Below are 13,361 nucleotides of genomic sequence, written 5' to 3'. Positions count from 1 at the left end.
TACTTCTTAGATCTCTCTGCTACCATTTGCAACAAGAAAAGAGCAGAGCCTGCTAGGACCTTGCTGATAATTTGCTATTCTGTATGCAGGAGAACCTTTCAAATTCTCATTTAGCTAATCTGTACAATTGACAATTCTCACGTAAAACCTGGCAGTCTCGCCCTACTTCTCAGTAAAGATTTTTATAGCTGTTTTTGTGGGCCATTTTCTACCGATTAGACTTCACTTCTTGTACAAAATACATTACATTCTTTCTGTTATAATATGGCTAACTATTAAAGCCTATTTAAAGAACAAAAGAAATTACCTTATGGAATGAATCCTTTAAATTAATCACACTTGTTCACTTATTTGCTTGTGCACAAGCAAATTTCAGTGATGTGCTGTGGGCTTCAAAATCACTAGTAAGGCTTTGCTTTATTCAATCTATACTCCTGATTTAAGACTGGAGAGGAGGTGAGTGGGAGAAGAAAAGCTGAGTTTATTGTGCTGAGAAGTCAGTGTCTGTTGTCCATCATCCTGCAGATTGCTGTAGGCAGTTTACGTTTTTGCTGCAGAGTGAAAAGACAAAAGCAATAAAGACCCAGTGCTTGCTGTGACTTGGCTGTGAATTGCTACGGTTACTTTTCTCTGTGAATCTTTGAGTACCTTTCTCAAAGGTGTTAATTAAATTCTTTTAGTTCGGATTCTTTTTATCTATTGTAACTTTTCTGTCTTAGTCTATCATTTATTTAATCTTTGCTTTGTTTCATATTTACTCTTAACTGATCTTGAATCAGGATTGATGTTTTGAAAATATATACTGTAACTGCTGTGCGATTTCATTACTAAAGTCAGTTGTTTTTACGGATGCAGTTTAATGAGCTCTTCTGAGATACTGCCCATTTTCTTCTAACAGTACTGTGGAAGTCATTGCATTCTGATATTTGCAGGGGTGGGAAAAGAGGAAGGTATTTTTAGGTAGTTTTTACTCTGTCCAGAGAGGGGCAAAGCATCTGGATAATAAGATGGCTTCTTTAAAGCGAGTGGGATGTTATACTGGGTCTAGCGAACAGAATAGTCCAAGAGTATCATTGGCCCTGTCTGCTCATTGGCCCTCTCTACTAGAATCTCTCCCATCCGGAAGGAGGGGAGAGGAGGAACGTGTATGTTCATAAGAAGCTAATTAATTCCAAAATAGAAATACTTCATAACAAGTTAAAAAAATATATGTGAGTAAACACCAGTTGAGGTCACTAAATGCTTTTGTATTACAGCTCACCCAAAATGAAGAGCTATGTAAAGCAACAGGTGATTAGCATAACATTCTGACACCTGCATCCAGAGCCCCTTCATATTCATGAAAGATCCACACCAGTATGCTGGAAATTTCAATTGGATTTAGCTTGGACTTATCCTCTTTCGGTCAATGACTCATCCTATGACTTTAGGCAAGCTGCCTGACTTCATACCTCAGTTTCCTATCTCTAAAGGGAGGACAATGTTCATCTGCCTTTGGGAAATGACTTGTTTATTGTTTTTTTGTTGCTGTTGTTATTAATACTGTAACCTTTTTAGGATGAATCATAAATGTTTAGATAAAATCATTACAATTTCCTAACCTCGTACAGTAAATTTATACAAAGCATCCATCTTTTCTAGACACTAACAGGATGCAGCTGGCCATGCCTCTGTGTGTAGGTATGGATTTAGAGCACTGGGCTGTAATCCTCTCTGTGTTCCATTAAAGCCATTACAGTTCCTGTGCCTCTTCATATCCCAAGGCATGAAAACTAATGGTACCAACCGACTGATCCAGTTAGAGCTCTCTGTGCTTATGCTGGAAAGAGACATACCGAAAGAAAAACTATCCCATGGCTATATGAGGCTGTTCTTACAGCCCTCCAGCAGCCAATCCAGGCCACAGAGCCAGCACAGACAATTGCATGGGGACCGTTTGTGTGTGGTACGGTTGTTAGTTGGAGCTGACAGAGGATTGGTTACTGCATCACCCTCCACCTGCAGCTGGATTAGGAGTTCTGGGCTAACCTGCCTTAGGCATAAGCAATCCTCAGCTCTTGGAGCTGGAAAACCTTTATTGTGCTCTTAACGTGTTTCACAATTAGTGCCCAAGAGCTTGTGCATTCCTTTAACAGTGGCTGAAGGCTGAGCTTGTGAACTCTGTGCAAATAGTTATTCTCTTACATGCTGTGATAAGGATGCTTATCTTGCACATAAGTGGGCATAGACTTCATGTTTTAATCTGTAACTTTTCTGTGTTTACAACCAGCACAGTTATGTAGGAAAGATAAAGGATGTAGAACGATAAAGCAGTGGCTTTGGAAGTGTAGCTGTTATTCCAAATGTGCTGTGCCATAATGAACGTTGCCCCTTGGCTTTCACTACAGCAGTGCCTAGTGAACTTTGTCTTGGCTGTCTGCAAGCTAATATTTTTGTAGCTTCTAATAAGCAACCAAAGAGCTGCTTGATGCATCTTTGTTCTCTCGAAAGAGTCCTCTTCTCTTGCACACATCTAAACTAAGCTGAGTTCTCACTATTAATCGTATGTCTGCCCATCTCTTGTAAGACAAGCTTGGAGATGAGTCATCTGCAGGAGGGAACATAGCACATTTCACAGAATAGCTGGGGTTGAAAGGCACCTCTGGAGATCATCTGGTCCAACCTCCTGCTCAAGCAGGATCACCTAGAGCAGGTTGCCCAGGACTCTGTCCAGTCAGGTTTTGAGTATCTCCAAAGATGAAGACTCCACAACCTCTCTGCACAACCTGTTAATCACCCTTACAATAAAAAAGTGTTTTCTTTGTGTTCAAGTGGAATTTCCTGTATATCATTTTGTGCCCATTGCCTCTCATCTTGTCACTGGGCACCACTGAAAAGACTGGTTCCATGCTCTTGACACCCTCCCATTGGATATTTATAAACATTGATAACATCTGCCCGAGCCTTCTCTTTTTGAGGCTGAACAGTCCTGGCTCTGGATCCCTCTATCATATCTTCAGTGGGCTTCCTTATCTACCTGTTCCCCTGGAAGTAGCTGTAATTAGCTTTGGAGGTGTAAGAGGTCTGCTATTCCCAGTGACCAGAGAGGTTGCCCAGTCTCTGCCCCAAGCATGCTTGGAGTGTTGCTAGCAGGCATAACCTGCCTGTTCTAAGTGTTTTGCTACGAAGACTGTGTTAATGCCTGTCTCATCCCTTTTAACAATGTGCCCTCTTGTCCTTTTGAAATGAGATAGCTTCTTTAAAGGAGGGAATTATCTTATTAGGCTTTTGCATTAATAAGCCCCAACATTATTCTTGGCCCCAAGTCTGAGAAGCAGCCCTTTGTCAGGGCCCCATTTTGGGGGAGTATTCAGGAAGGGGGCTGCAGCACACATTCTGCTGTGGTGTGGCTCCAGGCCAGGTAGTCTTTATGTGATCCACGTGCCCATTTCTTCTCATTGTTCTGCTTTCCATGACTGATGGCTTGAACTCAACTTTGAGAGGAGATAAGGAACTTTCATGCCTTCAGTAAAGCTCACTAACACCTTCCACTTCTTGTTGCAGGAAGAGCTGCAAAAGAAATCTTGGAGATTACTGGTGACAATACTGCTAATGTTCTAAAGACAAATCTCTGACCTAGGAACTGCTTTTACCCCTTTTTTTTCCTGTTTGAAATCATTCCAGTTCTCCTCTTTTCTGTTTAGAAAAGACAGCCATGCTTTTCTGCTAAGGAGTATGTGTTTGTAATGGTTTGAATTTATGACCAAAATTTACCTTTAATCCACATTTTTACAAGATCACTTGTGACCCAGAGAGCAAAGCATGTCACTACTGAAAAAAAAGGTTTTAAGCTCTTTGGGTAACTAGAGTGATTTCTTATCTGAAGTAGGTGTGATTATATTTCCAGGCAGTAATAACTGTATATGCTATTTATACAGCATGTTTTAGAATGCTGCAAGCCAGTTTTAATAAGAGTTCTATTACTCCAGCTCCTGTTGCTATATTATTTTAAGCTTTACTTTTTACTACAATGTCCATTTTGTTTGTCTTTACCAGTACTTTATATCTGACAATTTAGCTTCTTGACTAACCCAATACTTTACCAAATATGGCCACTCACAGCAAAGTAGGTCTGGTAATTTGATCTAAGATTGGCTAACTGCCTGCTAAGCATAGTCTTGCAAACCTCACCAGGTAGACCTAAAGCTGATTTAGAGGTGCATTTAAAGAAAAATGACTAGGATAACTGTTCCATGTACTCACAGCGGGGGCTGGAGAGGGCTACCTGCTGTCTCAGTAACATGTTAGAAGTTTACCCTAGGAAAAAAATGTTATAATGAACATGCCATAAATGAGAAATGTAAAGAGATCCAATGTAGCAGAGAACAGTGAGCTAATGGAAAAACATCTGCTCCCCCGAGTTATGTACAGCAGGAACTTTTTTTTCCCCTTCACAAACCGCTTGCGATTTATTTATTTTATTCAGTATGGGCCAATTCCTGGGAAACAAGCTGTGTTAGAGGAGACGGGCTTTGTTCCACGAGAAAATGTCGTCAGGGCCAGTAGACTGGAATCTGCAACCCCAAGTGGTCTGTGTCCACACAGCCGCGCAGCGGACGCCTCGGCAGGGAACAGCCGGAGCAGCAAAGGGCAAGGCCTGTTCCTCCCCTGCTCTCCTTCAGCTTTAGGCTTCCCTTCAGCTCACCCAGCACAACTTACATTTGCACAATTTGCATGTGTGTATTTAAATGTTTTTCCCTCCCAATACTTTTAGCAACCTTGAGCCTCCTCAAATTATTAGCTCTGATACTAAAGGTGTTTATCAGGTTTGGGAGATGTCTTTACTGACATTGCTAGAATAGGGGTCGGATACTATCCCATGATGCAGCGCTGGTTATTGAAGCAATTCAAATATATTTTTTTCTTTATTGTTTAAAAAAAAAAGTGCTTTCAAATTTTAGAATTCCCCATTCACTGCTTGAATGCTTTAGCTCCATAAGCGTGCTGATTTTTGTGGCTCTTTATGGTGATACAGAGCAGTGCAAGAAGGTGGAGCCTGGAGAGGGGAAAGAGGAGGGAGTGTTTTATTACAAAGCTAGTATTAAGGGGAATGAAGGTATACTATAAAGATGGCTGCCCTGCAGTATTTGTTTACTAGGAGGGGTTAGGAGCACTTCACACTGGAGGTAGAAATGATAAAGTGAGGTTCAATCGCTTTTGATATGTTATTGGTGAAGTTAATAAGCCAGCTGTGGTTCTGTTAAGCCTCCCAGTTTAGCAAGCTCTGTCCTAGTCTTTCTGGTGCAGGCTAAGGATGATCAAACTCCCCATTTCTCCTAATCTGACTGTCCTCAGGGGGATACTAGGTTTTCATCTACACTCTCCAGGTTGTATTTATTTTCTGTCAACACTGAACTAAAAAAGCCAAAATGATTATTTGCCTCATATCACTACTGGGCATTCTGGATTGCTTCCTGATTCCCCTGAGGCTTCTGGATATTTCTCATTGCTGGAGCAGGATGGGAAACTTTGTGGACTGATAATCTAATGGCCTGGATGATCTTCAAAGCCCATATGTGGTTTCTCAAAGTCTGGGGCATGCAAACATGCATGTGTGTATGAACACCCACATGTGAAGGAAACAGCTAGCAGTGCTCTGTTAAACAGTCTGTAGCTCCCATGCTGAAAGATGGAGAGGAATCTGTTTCACTGCTGGTGGTACCAGGGGGATAACAGAAGGTTCCAAATCCTACCGTTTCTCAGCTGCTCAGTAATTTTTGGGTGAGGGATAAGGTATACTCAGTCTTCAAGGAAGAAGCCAGACATCTATCAATACCAGGGACAATAAATGTCTCTGGAAGRAAAATGGGAATTTATACTTGACAGGGCTGATATGCGAAGACTCAGAAGACCTTTCTTTGACTATAGCCAGTAATAAATGTTTCAAGAGAGGATACAAAAAAATGCAAAAGACACACCCTTCCAACAGAAGCGTTTTTATGTTACCTGTATCAGTGGTAGCCTGATTCCCTAAAACATGGCAGTTTGCTCCTCTTGGTTTTTCTGAGCTTCCTCTTGTGAGCAGTTCTGCAAGCCAACCCTACCTTCCTAACTGAGAAACTGCTGTTTTGTCACAAGTGAGCAGCACCCCACTTTACTTAAAGGAACCAGGTATCTTGTGACAGGCTTTGTTGTATTTCAAATAATTTTTGACTGCACCATGTAGTAAGAAAGTAGCTTGTGGTAACTCTGTGCCACTTCTAAAGTCTTCACTCTAATGCTGTGTTTGTAAATGTAGAAGCTCAGTTGCCATTTCAGCCCATTTGAGACCTGAAACTTGTAATTTTAAAGTAGGTCCCTGGATTCCAGTTAACTACCAGTAGTAGTTCTTGCCCTTTTGCTTTCAAAGACAGCCTCTGAGAAGGTAAATCTGTTGCCTTTTTCAAAAGAGCAAGTGGCTGAGCTCATGCGGGCAGGAACATACAGCAGTTTCTGTCCTCCACCTTTTCTGTATTGAAGGTATGTATCCAAGGAAGTGATTACAGTTGGGCTATAGCTTGAAGACTCCTCCATCTAATCTGCCTGCAGATTATCAAACTACTGCATGCAGAGTTGTGTCATAATAAGGGGCAATGACTAAACCTCATCTGACAGAAAGGAAAGACGGAGGGAGAACCCTTTGTCTTGGTAATAGCTCTGTATGCACTGATGAAATCTCAAAGGAATGGGCCTTTCTAGCTAGCTAAGGGCTGCTGCACTAACAAGAATTAATAGCTCCTGAATGCTGATGAATTCTGTGGAACAGAAAATACCTCTCCACACACCCTTGCGGGCTGTATCACCTTCTTAAAGGGTGAAGGGCTTCTCCCCAATGTATATTGCTGCTGGTCATTTGGCTACATGGCGTTTGCCATGTCATTATGCAGTAGCATTTTTGGGGTGGGTGAGAGCAGATCAGCACTTTAGATCCAGCTGACATACCGAATAGGATGATGTGAAGCAGTCTGCTTGTGGGAGTTAAGTGCTGCATCTTGGATAGCACTGAACGTGATTTGCAAGGAATGAGATTTTAACTCTTGGGTGGTTCACATCACAGAAATACACTTCAAAACCATTTGATTTTTTTGGCTAGAATTACAGTTGTTGCTGCTTCTGTGATGACAAGTGCAGTCACTCTTGACACCACTTTGAAACGCTTAGGAAACTGGGAATAGCGTCAGCATTTAAGGTGATGGCAGGCAAATCTACTCCTTTGACAAGCCCTGTGATGCAGACATGACTAGATTATATTGTTGTTACACCTCAGATGGACTCCTTAGCAGAGCTCTGTCAAATAATTTATCTTGGAGAAGGAAAAAGGAGTCTGTATGCAGGACACCCAGCTTTGTCAGAGTGCTCTGGGAAGTGCTCTTTGTCCGTGCATTTCCTGCTGATCTTTGGAGAGCAAATAGATAATACAATTCTGGCACTTCTCACTTGATTAAGGATCTTCACTGTAGATGAGYTTAAATGCCAACAGCAACACGTCTGGAAGAACTTGGAGCTAATATTAGGAGCTAATGATACATCTGAGTGGAAATGTGTGTCGCTGTCAGACACCGGGCCCCCCAGTATTAAGCCTGAAGTATCGGTGGGAGTGTAGCTGCAAGTCAGAGCAAAGGAGGCTATAACCACAGGAGGAGAGGACAGTTCTTTGGGAGAACTGCCGAGCAGGCTGGACAATATGCGTGAGAGGAAGCGTGAAGTGGATGAGGAAAAGAAGTGAATCACACTAAGGTGGGCCTTGGATTCAGATGGGTAGCTACTCTTGGTTTCAGTGGATGCAGGCCCATGTTTCAATTAAAGAATGAAAGGAGACAGTGCACAGTTCTTTCTGTGTCTGCCCATCCACAAGGTGCACTCTGTCTCAGCCCATACCTGTAGGTAAAAATGCTCAAATATTTCCTGCTAATCATCTGCATTCACAGTTTATAGCACTACTCCAGAAAGGCTACTAGAGGAGGTGGTACATCCAGGATGATCATCTTTCTTTGCTCTATAGCATTCAGAGAGCCTCTGGTAGTACCTAGTTCAAAATAGTTTGTAAATTGTTGAAGCTTTTATAAAGATGGTATAAGAGATCACAAGGAAGCCTGCAAATATGGCCTTTAGATTCAAAGCTGCAGAGAATGTTAGTATCAAGAACTATGTAGTCCAACAGTTTGAGGTTCATAAATGTTTTCCCTGAATCATTAAACCTTTCATAGAGTAAGAATTACAGATCCTATATACCTGTTTAACCCTGAGGAATTACCCCCTGCTTTGGTTGTCACATCTTCTCCTATCAGAACTTCCTTGTGTGGAAGAAAGACCAGAAGTTCATTTACAGCATGATTAGGGGATACAAGGAGATATCTAAAATAATCCAATGGACAGGGAGCTGCTAACACAGGTAATGCAAAGACAGGCATTTCAGTACAATGGTGAGGAGGAGTGAGTATTACCATGGTAGATTTAATTTTTTGGTTTTGATTTCTGCCTCTAGCTGTGTTTTTATTCCATGTTGCGTAAGCATATCTTGTTCATCTGTAAATAAAATGAGCATGTAATAGAAGTGAAAAATGAGTTTACAGAAAACCTATTTTAATGCAGGCCTAAATGATTTCCCTTAATGTCTATTTTTAGCTAGGTGGGTGTGCTCCTTTCCTTTCCTAACCCAAAGGCACCTCTCTCATTCTTTTTTATGCAAATTAGACCTCCCACACCATTAAATAATTTTTTATTGACTATTGAGTCTGCAAAGAAATGGACTGAACTTTAATATGCTACATTACCATACCATAAAATACAATTTGTAAATCTTATTTAGATTCTGTGTTGCTGCAGTTCTCTAAATAATTGTTATTACTGAAGAAGATATACAGGCACCATTGAAAGAAAGAATAAGTACTCTCCATTTTGTATGCATTGAATCACAGGCTGTACGTGATTTCACATCTAAACCCCCTTGCTCCTGGTTCTTTTCTGAAATGAAACAAGTCACATTATGCTGTTAGTTGCTAATAGAGCTTTTAATATGGCAATATCCAGAAATTCTCTTGACTTCAAATAGTACCAGGATTTCACCCCTTCTTTTATGCTGCTATGTTTGTTCTAACTTTGCAAATGAAGTGTTTTTCTTCAGACTGGGAATCGGCACTTTCCACATCCCCATCCTCATTATTACCACAAGCACAGCATCAGCTGCCATGCAGCACTTGGCAGGAAAATGCTCTATTCCTTGGGAAGTGCAAGCAAAATACTGTCCTCCCACAAACTTTCAAATAAGGCTCAGCACATACTCGACTTGACAAGATACATGGCCTTGCTTTCTGTTATTATAGATAACTGCACCCTCTTGGAGCCAAGGGAGGGGACACGTGCTGAGATTTTATTGTGATTAAGCAGACAGAAATCCATATGAGTCACTTTTAAAGAGTATAGCTCTTACTGAGGAACTAATGTTGTGCTCGTGTTGGCAACCTTAGAGAATGACATTAATCTGTAGCACAGCCTAGGGATGGCTAAGAATTATTTGAGCATATTCTTCATGTCTCACCCTTCTTCCAGAAGGACCACTTCAAATGTGGAAGGGTGTTTAGCCACAATGTCATTTCAGTACATGATCATTTTTAGTGTTCCAGTAGAAGTGCTGCTTGTGATCCCAGTCTCATGTCAGCCAGGCCAAGGAGCAGCCTTTACGTGATCAGTGCCGTTCAGGCAGGACTGTCTTTGAGATGCTCTCCTGCTCACCTCCACCCAGCAAGCTCCATGTCAGCATACCAAGTTCCCAAAGTCATCTGGGTCACCCAGCGTTTTGAAGCTGGCAGAGGTAGATAGCTACATAAGATGCCTAATTTTCAGACCAACTTTCTTACTCACAGAGGCTTTCCTAGGATACCCACCACCTTTAAAAGTCAGAGGATTTAAGCTTGTGCCAAATTCAGAATTATTTATCAAACTTTAGAGCCTGAATTTGTCATTTTGAATTGGATTCTTGAACCATCAATACTTGCTGCATTACCACATCAGAAAAAAAATGAGACTTTGAGCATTTTCAGTGATAGCATGTAGAGCACAAATAGGTTGTGGGCCAATGAGTAACAGCTGCTCTATGAAGAGAGAGAATTATTTTTTTAATGTACGTATAAAACAGTTTCCTGTTTCAGTTATGTGTCAGTGAAAATCGAATATCACTTCTGAAGCCTTTTGCAATAAGGATTAATAAATCCTGAGAAATGTTAATGTTTAACAGTGAAGAATGTTATGAAATTTATGTTTAACATGAGAAAAGATTTGATAACAAACAAATTGACAAAGTCAGTTAGGCACATTAGTATGCCCATTACATTTTTTTCTTTGCAAGAAAACCACTGGGATAGTTGCTGCTAGTTCAAGAAAGTAAATGACTGAGTAGGTTCTTCCAAGAGCTCCCTTTTATTTTTCTGTAGAGTATATGTGAGGAAGTAAATGTATGTATACACAAAATAAATAAGCCTTTATAATGCAAGCCTTTTGATTTTAATAGAGATGCTAAAAACTTAAGAGACAGCCATCTCATAAACTAAGCACATGAGCAGAGAAGAACACTTTTGATCAGCTTTTAAAATGTGGAAATGCTCTTTTAAATAAGTTATTTAATATCCAGCTCAGTCAGATGTATCCTATTACTCTGACATGTTTAAACTTCTCAGTAGACAGTGATGGCTTATTGTGTTCTTTTTCCCCCCCCAGATTATTTGGAAATATGTATGATGGCTCCAAGTAGCTACCAGCCCTGCTTCCTTAGGGATCGGTTCAGCACATGTTTACATCCGGATTGAAGAAGCACTCCGGTATATCTTCAAGGCTATCCTCTGTCAGGACAACACCTAAAAATGTGCATAAACATCTGTATAGAGCCCTTAACATTACAAAAAAATCCATTCAGTGAATTCACTTATAATAGTAAGCGCTATCCATAGTAGTAAGCACTTTACAGGATCATGCCCTTGCGATTTAATATGTTTAAGGAAGGAGTGTAATTAATGTTAAGAAAGGTGTCTGAATTACTTCAACTAATGGTAGGGTGGGGGKTTTTTTCTTTTTTCAGCTGAACTCTTCATGGAGCAGCAGCATCTCAAGGAAGCAGGCTATTGTATCCAGGAGGCAGCTAGTCTTTTCCCCACTTCTCATGCTGTACTGTACATGCGTGGGAGGCTTGCAGAGATGAAAGGCAATTTGGAGGAGGCTAAGCAATTGTATGATGAGGCACTCACAGTGAATCCAGCTGGAGTGGAAATTATGCACAGCCTGGTGAGTTTGCAGGGGCTCAGCTCCATTATAGTATTTATGTTCCTGATTAACTGTAATAAGAGGGGAGAGGGCTCATGCTTGCTCTGGATGCTATTGTCTTCCTAATCCTGAGAGCAAGTGACTTTGTTCCAAGAATAAAATGGGTAGCTTAAACCTCTATTTTAAGGCTGGATTGAATGTTTTTAACTAATTAGGATTTGTGTCAAAAGTAAATATTTTAATTGATGAATGCTGATAGTTTTGGAAGTCAATTCACTGCTTTATTATTGTCTTTGCTGCTTTTCCTGCTAACTGTTACACATTTTAAGTAATCAGTGCACTGATGTTTGTAAGAAGATCTGAACTAAATAGCTATAGAATAAAGATATATACAAGGTTTTTAAATCTTGGGCTGTTGTGTCTACCCAAAGCAAGCCAAACTGTTAGTTTATGATAAAATTCATCTCTTACTGTCTTAAGCTAAGGCTCTGCTCTAACCTTGTGTAGGGGCAGTGGCTCCACATTTGTTTTTTGGTAGCGCTCCTATCTAGCGAACACTTTTTCTGTTGCACCATCCCCAAAATAAACTTCTTTACAAACACAGGGCCTATAGCTTTCAAACTGTATTGTACAGGGAGCTTGGTGGAAGGCCAAAACCCACTTCTGTTACAAAATCAGAACATTTAATCATATTTCATCAGTTATGTGTCTTGTTAACTCTAGCCTCTAGGTCTCTCTTGGATTTTAGAAGTCTCATAGACTTTCTCGACCAATTTAATTTTTACAAGAATTCTATATCCATATGACACTTTGTGTCTTTGCTAGCAGATCTGTATTCCCTGGCATAAATTTAGTCTGGATAAGATTGGCAGGCAGCTCCAGAACTGAAGGGGTATGAGTGCAGGACAAACACTATAAGAGGACAAACATAAGGTGAAGTGATAATTAAGAGAAAATAGTGGAACCTACAGGCAAGGAATGAGAGAAAAAGATTTGGTAATAATGAATGATCAGTGTTACACTGCAAGTGCAAAACCAGCAAATGAAGAGCTGGTGGCTGGGTTGGGAGGAGGTTACAAAACAGCTGTGCATGTGCCAGGCTTATATGCTTGATGGGGTGATAATATTACTTTGTTGCTGTGATCCAACCTGTACAAAATCAGTCTGCAAAAATCTGGAAAGATAGAATGATATGGTTTGTTTGGTTAGTGTCATGATTGCAGACAAGTCACCACTGTCAGAGTAGCCATCAAGTTAGATGCCGAGATAATACTAACAGTTTCAATTTTTGTCTTATTCTATGGGCAAAACCACATATTGTGTCTTCCCATTTCAGTTGCTTGTAATTGTCCCAAACTATAACCATTTGGAATAAAATTTTCTGAGATGCACATCTGTTCTGGCCCAATTTACTTCAGAAAATGCCACCCCTGACTTAACTGTTTCTGAAAATGAGGCTAGGAGACATGTTGTTTGGCCCAAGTGAAAAGATTTCTGTGGCATCCTCCTTAGTGTGCTTTACTGTCTCCAGGTTCTGTCAGGAAGGGGTGGTCTTTGTGACATTAATGTGCTTTTTACTATCCCTACGAAAATCCTTCCAAGGTTGTTCAAGTTACAACCTTTAAAAAAACATGCATGTTATACATGCCTAGTAGAGATGTATTTCTAAAACCTCCAAAGACTCTGAATGTTCATTCCCCTCAAACCCCAGTAAGCTCCATCATCTCTTAGTGACGAGATGGAAATAAGACCCAGGCAGAGGTAAGGAAGACAGTGAGATGGGGAGTTTTGGGGAGAGAGACTGAGTCCATGAGCAAGTAGGGAAAAGGAAAGACAAACTTGATAACAGAAAAATAAGAGCTGACTGGATGGTTCAGAAGAATGAGACTACGTTAAGGGATAAGGCTCAGGTTGGGAGGTGGGTGTGTTGGAAAGGATGAATTAGAAAGGGCCAGTATTACTTGAGATGCGAATAAGAGTGTGTACCTGTGAGAGTACTTTATAGCCTTCGATCTCCTTAAAATCCTGAGTCTACCCGTCCCTCTGGTGTCAGCAAGTATCAGTGAAAATCACTTGCTTAGGTGTGTACC

At 40.7% G+C, this 13,361-nt stretch overlaps 1 protein-coding gene across 8 annotated transcripts in view; it reads left to right on the top strand.

Annotated features, from left to right (window-relative positions):
- The window catches only part of TTC7A (tetratricopeptide repeat domain 7A), a 192,874-nt gene that overhangs the window by 138,633 nt on the left and 40,880 nt on the right, over positions 1-13,361 (top strand). For 7 of the 8 annotated variants that reach the window (XM_026059482.1, XM_026059485.1, XM_026059481.1 and 4 more), the window contains one exon: positions 11,090-11,292. In XM_026059482.1, coding sequence (XP_025915267.1) covers positions 11,090-11,292 — 203 coding nt within the window. Of the gene's footprint in view, positions 1-10,731; positions 10,833-11,089; positions 11,293-13,361 lie in introns of those variants that run through there. The other variant, XM_026059486.1, reaches the window with a different exon arrangement.

The sequence above is a fragment of the Apteryx rowi genome, unplaced genomic scaffold, assembly GCF_003343035.1.
Source record: "Apteryx rowi isolate R43461 unplaced genomic scaffold, aptRow1 scaffold_158, whole genome shotgun sequence".
Classification (NCBI taxonomy): Eukaryota; Metazoa; Chordata; class Aves; order Apterygiformes; family Apterygidae; genus Apteryx; species Apteryx rowi.
Note: the sequence above shows the minus strand (reverse complement) of the source record. Positions and strands in the feature narration are given on the sequence as shown.